The sequence below is a fragment of the Saccostrea cucullata genome, unplaced genomic scaffold (assembly GCF_032062105.1).
Source record: "Saccostrea cucullata isolate Sc308-1 unplaced genomic scaffold, CSIRO_AGI_Scuc_v1 ctg2151, whole genome shotgun sequence".
Lineage (NCBI taxonomy): Eukaryota > Metazoa > Mollusca > Bivalvia > Ostreida > Ostreidae > Saccostrea > Saccostrea cuccullata.
In genome coordinates, this window is record NW_026922243.1 from 35,432 (window position 1) to 47,758 (window position 12,327).

General features: G+C 32.3%; 1 protein-coding gene across 1 annotated transcript; it reads right to left on the reverse strand.

Moving 5' to 3' along the window:
* Positions 1 to 318: 318 nt before the first annotated feature.
* LOC134261455 (multiple epidermal growth factor-like domains protein 10) lies at positions 319 to 10,725 on the reverse strand. The gene is made up of 11 exons (XM_062743894.1): positions 10,612 to 10,725; positions 8,631 to 8,870; positions 5,444 to 5,683; positions 5,195 to 5,329; positions 3,620 to 3,760; positions 3,304 to 3,444; positions 2,884 to 3,024; positions 2,046 to 2,177; positions 1,676 to 1,819; positions 845 to 894; positions 319 to 503 (listed from the first exon to the last, which is right to left on the reverse strand). Exons 1-11 carry the CDS (start codon positions 10,664 to 10,666, stop codon positions 453 to 455), a joined length of 1,470 nt encoding a protein of 489 aa, XP_062599878.1. The 5' UTR covers positions 10,667 to 10,725; the 3' UTR covers positions 319 to 452.
* Between the last annotated feature and the right edge of the window lie 1,602 nt (positions 10,726 to 12,327).

A 12,327-nucleotide genomic window follows, 5' to 3' on the forward strand; every position in this document is an offset into this window, starting at 1 on the left:
ATTATGTCTGTCGTTACATTTCTCAAGATGACAATGCCAGAAGTCAAAGGCCATGATCGTTGGAGATTTTCTCAAACTGCAGAATATCCTTATATTACAATGGTCAACACTCATTCCGGACCTTTTTCCACACGGAGCATGTCTGAGACAAGCTTGGACGGCAGATATGCTAACAGCCTCCTACTAATGTCTGAGAACTGAGAACTCTTTTTGAATAGTATGCTACAAAACGTAACTTTACTTCCATATATTGTCAAGTTGTCATGGGTGATAAAAAAAACAATATACATTTCTACTCAAGGTCTAGGTTCTGATAAGCACACTGATTTTCAGATACTTGCATTAATTCATAAGAGTTTTTATCGTCGGTGATATTCAAGTCCTGATAATTATGTGTGTTATCATCCAAGATATTGGTATTTGGAGCAGAAGACGGTTCGCTTTTGGTGTATTTACTTGCAAACTTGGGATTTCTTTCCTTTAAAATGTTGCAGCTGTGTGACCTTCAAAAAGAAAGTACAAAGCATTATATTCCAATTTAAAATTTTAATATTGTCTCAAACTATTGTTTTTACTTCAATCGATCAAATGAAATTTTTTTTATGACAAATATCCGTTAAGTATATAATACATGTATATGAAAGGAGCATAGTTATTTTTTTTTTTCAAATTGAAACTTGTCGCCGAATGCATAGCTTGTGTTGTCTATAATTACCTTTTCTTTTGTAGACTGTAGTATAATCTTTCCTTTACTTAAATTAGTGTAAATAAAAAAACATCCAGAGCATGATATATACCTCAAGTAAAAGTAAAGAAAGGCAGCTATTAAACAAAGCGAATATACTGCAACTACTATGGAAAGTCCAACTGTTGATGCACTTGTGGAACTATCCTCTGCAAAATACCATTCATTGAAAAGGTGATTATTATCTTGACAATACTATGAATGTAAATTTCCAAGTTTATTTAGTTTTTTATATTTACATGGTAGCTTTATAGTAAGAAAATCCATTTCCTCTAGGAGAGAGAAAATCCCGTGCTGCTTAAAATATTTAACTAAAAATGAATTTCTCCGAAACAATTTGTATATTCCTTGAACTATAAGAAATTGATCTCAATAGAAAACTTGATTTAAGAGTACTTTGTTTTGAAATTAAATCTCCCTAGTAGCACAATGAACGTTTAAAGATATACAAACTCTTATTTATAAGATAATATTTACATTTGCTATGTTTTTCTAGTTAGCTTACTGTGAAATTGATTTGAAAAACATTTTCGTGTATACTCACGCGTAGAAATATACACGGAGAAACGTGCGTTAACGTGACGTCACAATGAGACTGCAGCGACGTAAGTAAAATGCAATAATATAGGACAGCGAGAAATTCAATTATTGAGTATATTTTAGTTGCCTCCAAACAGGTAAAATGTAAATATAAGGAATGTTTTTCAGTTTAGTGTGAGCTATTGGTGTGTGAATCACACAGACTTGCACATAGGCATATTTTTCATGAAGCGCTAGCGCGCTTCATGAAATATGCCTACGTGATAAGTCTGTGTGATTCACACACCAATAACTCACACAAAACTAAAAAACATTCCTTAATTAAAATCTTCCTCTTCTTTCATTTTATTTACATATGTAATACAGACTATGAAAGGATAAGATGCTTACGGAGAAAGTCACAGGCTACTCCAACATAATTATCTTTACATCCTAGAGGGCAACTTCCATCATATCTGCTGCATGTTTCATCATTGAAACATTGACCGCTACATCTATATTTACAGTTTACACCGTAAAATCCTGGGAGACATTCTAAAATATTGCAATATACATGTTTGTATTGCACCAGTTTTTAACAACCATTAATAAATTATTCAAGATATAATAAGTTTAAGAAATGAAAATATAGTTAATTCGCAGCTGTTTAAAATTTTATTTTGTTTTTTTCCTGTAAGCTATTATTAAATATAATAAATGTATAGGAAAATGTAATTCTACATGTTTCAGGAGTTCACAAATTTTAGTGTTGATAAAATACCCCTTGAACAGTTTGGTGAGTCAGTAAATCCAGGTTCACATTTACAGGTACCATCGACACGTCCACAAGTACCAATACAGTTAGGAGAACAAATTCCAGAGCAATTCAAACCGTACGAGCCATCAGAACAAACTAAAATAAAGATTTTGATTTAAGATACAACAGAAACAAATGCAAATCACTTTAATTGAATGCCTTCTACAAAAATGTTCTGCTAAGTAAAGATATTGCAAATAGTTTATTATTTAAATATAAAAAATGAATTTGATTAAAAGCGCATATGATCTTGTTATGATATTAAATATAGGACTAGGTTTATTTGTTAATTTATAAAGAAATGTCAGGCGATTTTGTGACTGTTTGATCTTGTTGTACATGTATTATGTGTTATTTTAATATTACTCTTTTTTAATTTACGATCAATCTAGATAATAGTTGCTAAAAGAATGCAATTGTGTATGCTAAATGATAAACGAAGGACATTCAATTACTTCGAACATGAAACAATCTTTTTTTGAATTCTTTATTTATCTTTTTATTTTACAATTTCTTTAATTTATCAGGTAAAATGTCAAACAAAAGAAAAAAAGAGCAACCCCCCCCCTCCCCCAAAAAAATGATAATAATCATAATAATAATAATAATAATTAAAACAATTCTTCATCAAATGAAGAACTAGAAATTCTCTAGAGAATCAAATATCTCTTATCTCCAAGAAACTAAATATCACCAAGCTAATCGAAAATACTCTTTTCTAAGTTTCGTGTTTGATATTATTTCAATTATAACATATTAGTTTTATATATAAAATTTAATTTCATTTTCAATTTAGAAATACCTTTTCTACAAAGGGATCCAAAATATCCAGGAGCAGAACCTTTGATACAGATTCCATTGACATGGTTGCAAGTTTCATTGTCAAGACAATGTCCACTGCAAATATTCGCACATTTGTCTCCGAATCTTCCAAAGTCACATGCTATGTTTGATGAAGAAAAATATAAAGTAGAGAAATACGAAGGAAATTGAGATCAAATAAATTTTGATGTGGTTTACTGTATTTAATTCTAGAATAACATTCAATGACCTTTAGATGTTTCTTTAAGGAATAAGCACTAAAGATCAAATCCATAGACAACAATATTAAGTTAAATCTATTCCTTATAATGATCTGGTTACCTTCAACCATGGAATCAGAATTCTCAATTTATATATTTGTACTGATTAACAAACTTTCAAATTCAGTTATTCTGCAAACCTTCACTACAGTATCTTCCAATATACCCAGTATTACACCCTGTATTACAACGTCCTGTTTCTTTATTACACGGAACATTATCCTTGCAGTGACCACTACAGTTAAAGAAACAGTTTGGGCCATATTTTCCTTTAACACATGCTACAAAAAAATGAAAAAAAATGTGCTCTCTTCACTTTTCTTTTCTTCAAACATTCCAACTTTCAACGTAGTACGTAGTTTTGGTATATAAGTAATTCTTTTGTTATCTAAGATATATGGTAGAGCTTTTCTTGTTTTCTTTACTTAAATATTTTTTCTCTTAGATCAAACTTACATTTTTCACAAAATGTTCCAGTCCATCCTGCTGCACATGCATCAGGACATTCACCAGTCACGTGATTGCATGGTAGCCTATTAAGGCAATGTCCTGAACACTGATATGTACAGTATGTTCCGTATGACCCCGATGGGCATTCTTTATGAGAAAAAAAAAAGAAAAATTTTGATGATTGTTAAGTTTATATTCCCCTCCTTGAAAATGAAAGAAACATTATTTTTGAAATACAGAACCAGAAGTACTTGAATGTGGAGAGTAACACCCCTCTCCATCCCTGCAATATTAAATACAGGGTCCCATATGTGTTTTTTCTTTACAGATTACATTTCTTACACCTACCTGTTAATACAATGTATAATTACCATAGAAATATATGGTAAAACACAAAAAATCAATTCATACAAAGGGGATCCTACTTTACTTTTTTAGAGAGAAATTTGAGCAACTCTGCTTTCTTTTCATTGTATTTCTACTGTTCTTTCTGGATAAAATAAAATAATTTAATTTTGTTTGTATTCTAGTCTCACATTGGTTAATTTCCAAAAAGGAACGCAAATTATTTCTTAATAACCTGGTTTGGTATGGGTACACACCCCCTTGACAACCAGATGAATCATCTGTATCCATACAATTCCCTTCATTTCCAGTCCTTAGGATTCATGGGAAATTCCAGATTTTTATAAATGTACCTTTAACTTCAAACAGTTGCTCGATCTTACCTCGTGTAAACAAACATCATGGCTGCTAGATCTGTGTATCAGTAATTACCTCCCCTTTAATCATATCATTTCCGTTACTAGGGATGTAATATTGAGCGGCAAATTTGAACTCATAACACGCAACACAATTTTACACCCATTGTTGTTTAACTATTTTAAAATTAAATTATAAGGAATGACTTTAATTCTTGGCCAAATTATTCGATTATAACCTGGTTTGGATCAGTTTACGCTTCGCGGATTATAATTAAAAGCTTAAACTGACCCAAACCAGGTTATAATCGAATAGTTTGGCCAAGAATAAAGGTCATTCCTTAATTATACATTTCATTTAGATTGATTTTTTTTTTCAGATTTTATAGTGGTATTAAATTCAAAGTTCTCTATACATGTACACGATTGTTGCGTTTTCCTAAGTGATTTTTTAAACTGAAGTCGTATTTGATGGTAAATTGTGAGATTTTCGCGGGATGCAAAGTCTATTCGATATTATCAAAAAAAAAAATATAGAAAGACAACATTAATCCATGATTGATTGATTGTATGTTGTTTAACATACCTCTCAAGAATTTTTTACTCGTATGGAGGCGTCACCGTATGCCGGTGAAGGGCTTCAAATTTAGACCTATACTCGTCACTCAGGGCCATTGAGAGCGAGGGAGTAAAATATCTTTATCTCTTATAATTTCTGGATAGGATAATTTTGTATGGAGTGATAATTTTTGTGTTACATGTATATTCATTTTTATTCCATATGGCATATTAAATGAAATAATTATTTGTGAGAAAATTTTGGATAATCCCGGTTTGACAATTGGGAGGGGTTCCTGTCCAGAAATACCTGTCTACATACCTTGTCCACAAAAATCTTCCGTCCATCCAGGTTTACAGCTATAGCATGTTCCATTCACAATGTCACACATTTCTCCAAAGCAATTTTCTGGACACTGCAAATTGCAGTTTTCACCATATACCCCGGTTCTACAACCTATTAAATGATTCTCAAACATTGTACCTACATAGTTTTTTCGACTTGTGTGACGGATACATGTAGTTGAAAAACGTTTTCTTATTACCAGGATAATTAAGTGAGTTTGTTTACCCAAGACAATCACTTCGCATAACTCTGTATAAGAAGCCAATTGATAGTCTTCAGGGTATTTAACTCCTGGTGATCTTTCGTTATAGTAGAATACATATCGAGCATGACCGGTACACGTGACATTGATGTCCAGTGGAGGTAACTCTGGACCGTCCTTGTAACACAGCAATCCTTCCTCAATATTCGTAGAATTGGATAAAAAGAGAGAAAATCCAGCAAAGCGACCCCTTTGACTTAATTCTAATATGAATGGAGAAAAGTGTTCATATGAATATTTCTAATATTGTTGTAATTTTACCTCCACTTCTTGTCAGATGTTTATGTTTACATTTCAGATATTATTATACCCCCTGCTTAAAAAGATGTAATCGGTATGTCCCTCCGTCCGTCTAGCTGTCTGTACGTCCGTCTGTCTGTTGTGCTTTGGGTTACCATCTCTTTTCCGCAACTCCTTTCATACCACAGAATGAACTTTGATGAAACTTTCAGATTCTGTATTACATATTGCCATTGTACAAATTCTATTTTTCATTTTGATCTGACACAAATTTTAGGTTTCCCACAACAAAACATGGACACTCCCATTATATTCACATGGAAGGCTGGGGTATCATTTAGTGAGCGCATTGCTCACAGTACCTCTCGTTTATTTCGTCTTATTATATGTCTGTGAAGATGTTAATGATAATTCTGGCAACTTGTTAGGAAAATCAGTATCATTTTAGCATCTTTTTTTCAACATTATACAGTATAATACAAGTTTTCTGACGATTAGATATATATTTTTTGACAATTTGACATTATTATCTAACAATTCTTCATGGTTTTTTCTCGGATGTTATATTGACTTGCCAGAAGATTTTTAATTGTAAGAAAATAGTGTCAGAAGTCAGAAGACACAAACTTTGTTGTCAACTGATTGCTATATTTTGGTATGGACTAATTTTCAGGTGAAGATATCAAACATTTAAATATGTGAAAACTAATAAAATTAATTTAAAAAATTCTAAAATGTAACAATCTGACAATTTGGGGAGGGGAAGTAATGTGCTACCGTATTCTTACAATTTTAATATTCACAATTATTAAATCAGTGCTACTACTAAATGTTTTGGAGAAGTAAGCATAATCATTGATTCCTGAAGAGCTACAATGTAGCTCAGTTTGAGGTAAGAGGTGGGGGTTAGTTCGGGGAATTAGAAGGGTATTAATTGCAATATTTATTTACATACAGAATTTGATTTAAGTACATGTATTGAGACCACTAGATGAAATTCCGATATAAGTGAAGAATTTTTTCATGATTACAATTGTATACCATAATGTGTCTACTAAAAATTTATCACAGGCTATAAGCAGAAACAAGAGGCCCACGGGCCTTATAGGTCACCTGAGTATCGTGTAACAACTTTCCAGCAATTGAATTTGATTCATGTTTAAACCAGAGGCCATAAAATTCACAATTTTGAAAGAGGCACCATTGCTCATCATAATTATAAACTTATTATGCTTATTATATTTACTTCATACCCACGGGTAGATCAGAGTAACAAAGAGAAAATGCACTTCCACTTTATATCCGGTTGTGCACCCCACCTCAAAGGACCAACTGACCCTGGGGCCACATATTTCAATATTTTTGGGAATTTTATCATAAAATGGTTGATAAATGCCATAGAGTAGATTTCAGCTGTGCATTAATTTATTTTCAGACTATGTACCCCCCTCGCCGATACCCCTGACCCACGTGGCATAGGATTACTCATTTTTCTAGATGCACTTTTTTTCATCATTAATATATATACTTAGATCATAAGCATTATAACCTGGATCAAAGGAAGAGATTTTTTTTAAAAAAAAGTAATGAATTTTCACTATATATTAAAAAAAGCACCCCCCCCCCTTACAACAAATGGCAAAACACCTGACACAGGGGCCATGAAATTCACAAATTTGGTTGAGGCACTCTTGTTCATTATAACTATATTCTAAATTAATTTATTTAATACCCAAGAGCAGAAAAGAATATTTTCAAAGAATTAATGCATTTTCACTATATAATCTCTATAGCCCCGCTGTAACACCAGAACCCCTAGGCCTTACCCTGGGGCCATAAAATTCACAATTTTGGAAGAGGCACTCTTACTCATTATAACTATGTACTTACTTAGTTTAATTGATACCCAGGAGCAGAGAAGAAGATTTTAATAGAAATAATGCATTTTCACTATATAATCAATGAAGCCCCACCTTAACACCAGAACCTCTGACCTTGGGCACATGAATTTCACAATTTTGGTTGAGGCACTCTTGCTCATCATTACTATGTACTATGTATGGCCCCATCCTAGCAATAGAACTCATGACCCTGGATCGATGAATTTCACAATTTTGGTAGAGGGCTAAATAATCATTACATTTATGCCAACAGTTTGCCTGTTCGATGTCCAGAAGTAAAGAAGAAGATCTTTTAAGGATTTCATTAACTTTAGTGGTTTTGGCCCCAGCCCTCAGGCCCCAGGGGGGGGACCATGAAATTCACAATTTTTGTTTCCCTTCACCACACATGCTGTATACCAAATTTGGTTGAAATTGGTTCAGTGGTTTAATAGGAGATGAAAATGTTCAAATGTTTACACACCACACACGACGTCTGACGACGGACGAAAACGGATAGCAATAGGTGACCCGAGTGACTCAGGTGACCTAAAAAAGTAATCACATAAAATTATGAACATAATGTCAGGGCGGAAATAGATGAAATACTGAAAGTTGCTGGATAAACGACATACATCAATGAATTTTTCAACGTTAAATCAACAACATTTTTTTTTAATAATTAACTATACATCGTTAGTATTACTTTTTAATAAATTGTTGATGTTTTTAAAAGTGATGGTCTGTCCAGGCGACGCACTTTCGAAGTTTACCTTTTTCGACCTAAGTGTTTTTACATTAGCATTTGTCATCCAAACTAAAATTTTCAATATTTCTTTTACCTTTGTTGCTTGAATATCTCTTAATATCTCTTAATAAATTTGTAAACATAGACTACATAAAATAAATTTTATTGCATCAGTCCATGGACTTTTGGAGCAATCCTCGTATTCATTGATTTGAACTCAGCTTTTCACGTCTTTCATTGCCATTCCAAATTAAATGCATAAATTTCATTAAAACTACTTACCACGTCTTGGTTCATACAGCCTAAATATAATGTTAACTTTGTAAACGTTGTTGATACCGCCCAAATCTACATACCACCATGTTTGATTTGACAAACTTCTAGGTTCAATAGGTCTAGTTCTTGTACAAGTGTCATTGTTTCTATCCACAGCATTACGTGAATGATAATAATTTTCACAAAATGAACGTGGGCACCAATAACTTTCATACTGTTCAGTTGATTTGTTGAATGACAGGTCTTCTGGTAATAAAAATAATGGAAAACGCTGACAGAATTCATCCTGCTATTCGGAAAATGTAGAAGAAAATTGATCCAATCAATGGTCAAATTCAATAAATTCTTAATCAACTTTCAGTTCTATGGAATTCTATCTCGCAATGATATAAATTAAAAATCAAAATATGGGACCGAATAAAATAAAGATCAGATTGTACGACTTTAATATAGATAACATTCGTTGAAGTGAGCTTCGCATTCGTCGATTACCTACGTTTGATCTCGAGCCTTTTTGTCAGATCTAAAACTTGACATAAAAAATTGCTTGAGTTTCAGATTGACAACATCTATATATATTGGTTTTTGGATGCAAAGTCTTTCAACAATCTATTAGAAGTCCCATGGGTTTCCATTGCAGTTCCTTCTTAAGAAACATATTTTTGTTTTCATAAAACTTCTTATTCATGAAAAGAAGAAAACACCTACTGTGGCTTTCAAATCGACATTTCGATATATTGGCGATTATCAATGGTTGTTCCTTATTTGTCGATTTGATATATTCCCGTGTGCTTTCAAAGATAAAAATTACTACAATGACTGACACATCTATTTCATATTGGGATAGTTTTACTTGTAAAGGACTTTAATGATAATCTTTCATGTCAATTAAGGACAGATGATACAAACAAATTTTTCCTTTGGAGGAGATTTAATATCATGTCACAAATTTAGAAAAGTGGATACTTCTTAGAATTGATAAAAAAAAATGATAAAATGGATAAAACACACTCAGTAAAGGTTTACAGATGAAAATAAATTTCAGAATATATTAGCGTGGTGCTAAAAGTGTAAAATAAACTTAAGAAAAATATATATACCAAGACAGGCGAATTTTATGAGGAAAAGCAAACTGGTAAAAATCACCCCATATCACCTGTTAAGTTTTACTGAGTGTGATTTGTCAATATTTATTTTTTTTATTTAAATATTAGTTATATTTTACAAGTTTATTTCATTTCCAGTTCCTAGAAGAAAAAATTCTAAAACCGATCCACTTTTCTAAACCTGTGACATGATACTTAGTCTCATCCAAACAAAAAATTTGTTTGTATCATCTGTCCTTTAGCTCCAAGGATATCATGATGACTTTAACTTTTCAATCGTCAGCTTCGAATTCTCTTTCTACTGCAGCAGTATACTTTTATCACCTACTTACGGAGTTTATATATCTCAGTTAATTCGATATGAAAGAGGATCCTTTACGTATGCACAATTTCTAAAACGAGGTAAATTGTTTAAAAACAAGTTGATGAAACAGGAATATTAGCAGTCTCGTTTAAAGTCATCATTCCGTAAGTTCTATAGTCGGTACAATGACCTCGTCAGCAAACAAACTTTATCATTGAGTCCAATATAATATGCTGTCTGATGTTTTTCATACTAATTGTTAGTCCATAATTTATACACTGAATTGACGACGAATTTCCCGTTACTTCCTGATCATGACAAGGCGGGGACCGATCGGCAAGGGATACTTACTCCTCCATGGCACCTGATCCCACGTCTGGTGTTTTAGAGTTCAGCGTTTGCTCTGCTCTTAATGTATATTGCTTGTTGGACCTTGATTTTGAATACTGTTCGTTATCTCCATATATTTATTTTTATAGATATTGTACTTAAAATTCGTTGCCATGGTCCTTTCAGTTGAAACTGTCCATATTTTATTTGTAAATTTTTAATTTAGAATAAAAAAAAATAAACATACCATATCCACAGATTTGAGGTAGCTGTTTCAGCAGTAATAAAATGAATATAGCCATTTAGTCACATAAAACATTCACTCCCTTTTACGTTGTATATGCCAGGACGAGGAAGTTTTTTTTGTGTTAAGTATGTGTTTAAATTGCACATACTTTAAGAGAATTGCACAGTAAAGTGAATTAAGATAAAGAAGATTAAGAATGTCATTGTAAATTAGGTTTGGCTCATATCAAGTGCAATATTGACAAGGAGAACTTTCGAAACGACTATATTTAATGCCTACGAATCCGTTTTAGGAACTATATCAGCATTTCCACATGAAAATTTATGTTTCTACAGTATACATATATAAGTGTATATAATGGTATAGGTTAGTAAATTTGGCATCTGATACCCTGGTACATAGACGATGCTATGGTATTCGGTATGTAGTGATATCAGTTTAATTGAACTAATTCAGATAATTTGTGTCCCCCGCATAGGAAAAAAGAAGGACATATGCTGTTCGGGGGAGGGGGGGGGGGCGGGAGATCGGATCTCTTCACCCACTGAATTTGTAAAATTATTAAATGTATATATTTATATTGAAGCAAGTACAAAATACCGATATTTATATGTAGATGTGAATGCTTATTCTATATTATGTGTATAAGAATATTTTTTTTTATACATGTATAGAATATTTATCGAAACTGTAATGATGATTTTATGCGTTTGTACAAGCCAGACGTCATTATTTTTTCATTTTTCATACTAAATGCTATCATTCATTTTATCACAAAGGAGCCGTTTTGTATTATCGGAAATAATATGCAAACATCAGGTAACATACATATATGTGCAAAATCACGTTCGCAATTGTTACAATTTTACACAATGCAAGATAGATGTAATATTAATAAAAAGTCCTCCAACAACCTGTATTATACTTAATAATTTTCCACATGGCACTGTGCTAAAAAAGTGCCAAACGACTATGGTTGGCCGTTCTACTCACAATTATTTATTTTTACTCCACTAAAATTATTTTTACTGCAGTATAAATAAAACACTGGCCATTGCTACTCACAATTAAATAATTTTACTCCAGTAAAATTATTTTTACTCCAGTAAAATTATTTTTACTCCAGTAAAATTATTTTTACCACAGTAAAAATAATTCACTCCTTTACTGGAGTAAAAAAACAATGTAGCCATTTAACTCACAATTTATTAATTTTACTCCTGTAAAAATATTATTACTAAAGTAAAAATATAACACTGGCCATACCTACTCACAATTAAATAATTTTACTGCAGTAAAAATTAACCGATCACAGTCCATGTTAGAAATTCGGCGACATTTATATTTACATTTACACCACATCTATAGCATTAGGAAATTACCACCTGGTAGACCAATTATCTCGCAATGCGATACGCCAACGAGGAAAATAGGACAATATTGCGATTACTTTCTTGTACCCATTGAACAAAAACAATCAACTTATATCAAAGACACTACGGACTTTATCACCAAAATCGAAGGCCTCAAATTGCCAACAAACGCATTATTAATTACTTATGATGTGACGAGCATGTACACAAACATGGAATTCAACGAACTTCTCTCATCAGTAAATGAGGCTTACACACAGGCCAATAAAACGCAATTAGACATTCCATATCCGGACCCTGAGGATCTAAACTTCTTACTGAAATGCGTCTTGGAAAACAATTA

Coding starts and splice junctions, on each gene's coding strand:
- LOC134261455 (XM_062743894.1), bottom strand. CDS start 10,666: ATGGCTATATTCATTTTATTACTGCTGAAACAGCTACCTCAAATCTGT. Junction 3,761..5,194: donor GGAAGATTTTTGTGGACAAG/GTATGTAGACAG, acceptor TTTCTCATAAAG/AATGCCCATCGGGGTCATAC. Junction 3,445..3,619: donor TGGAACATTTTGTGAAAAAT/GTAAGTTTGATC, acceptor ATTTTTTTGTAG/CATGTGTTAAAGGAAAATAT.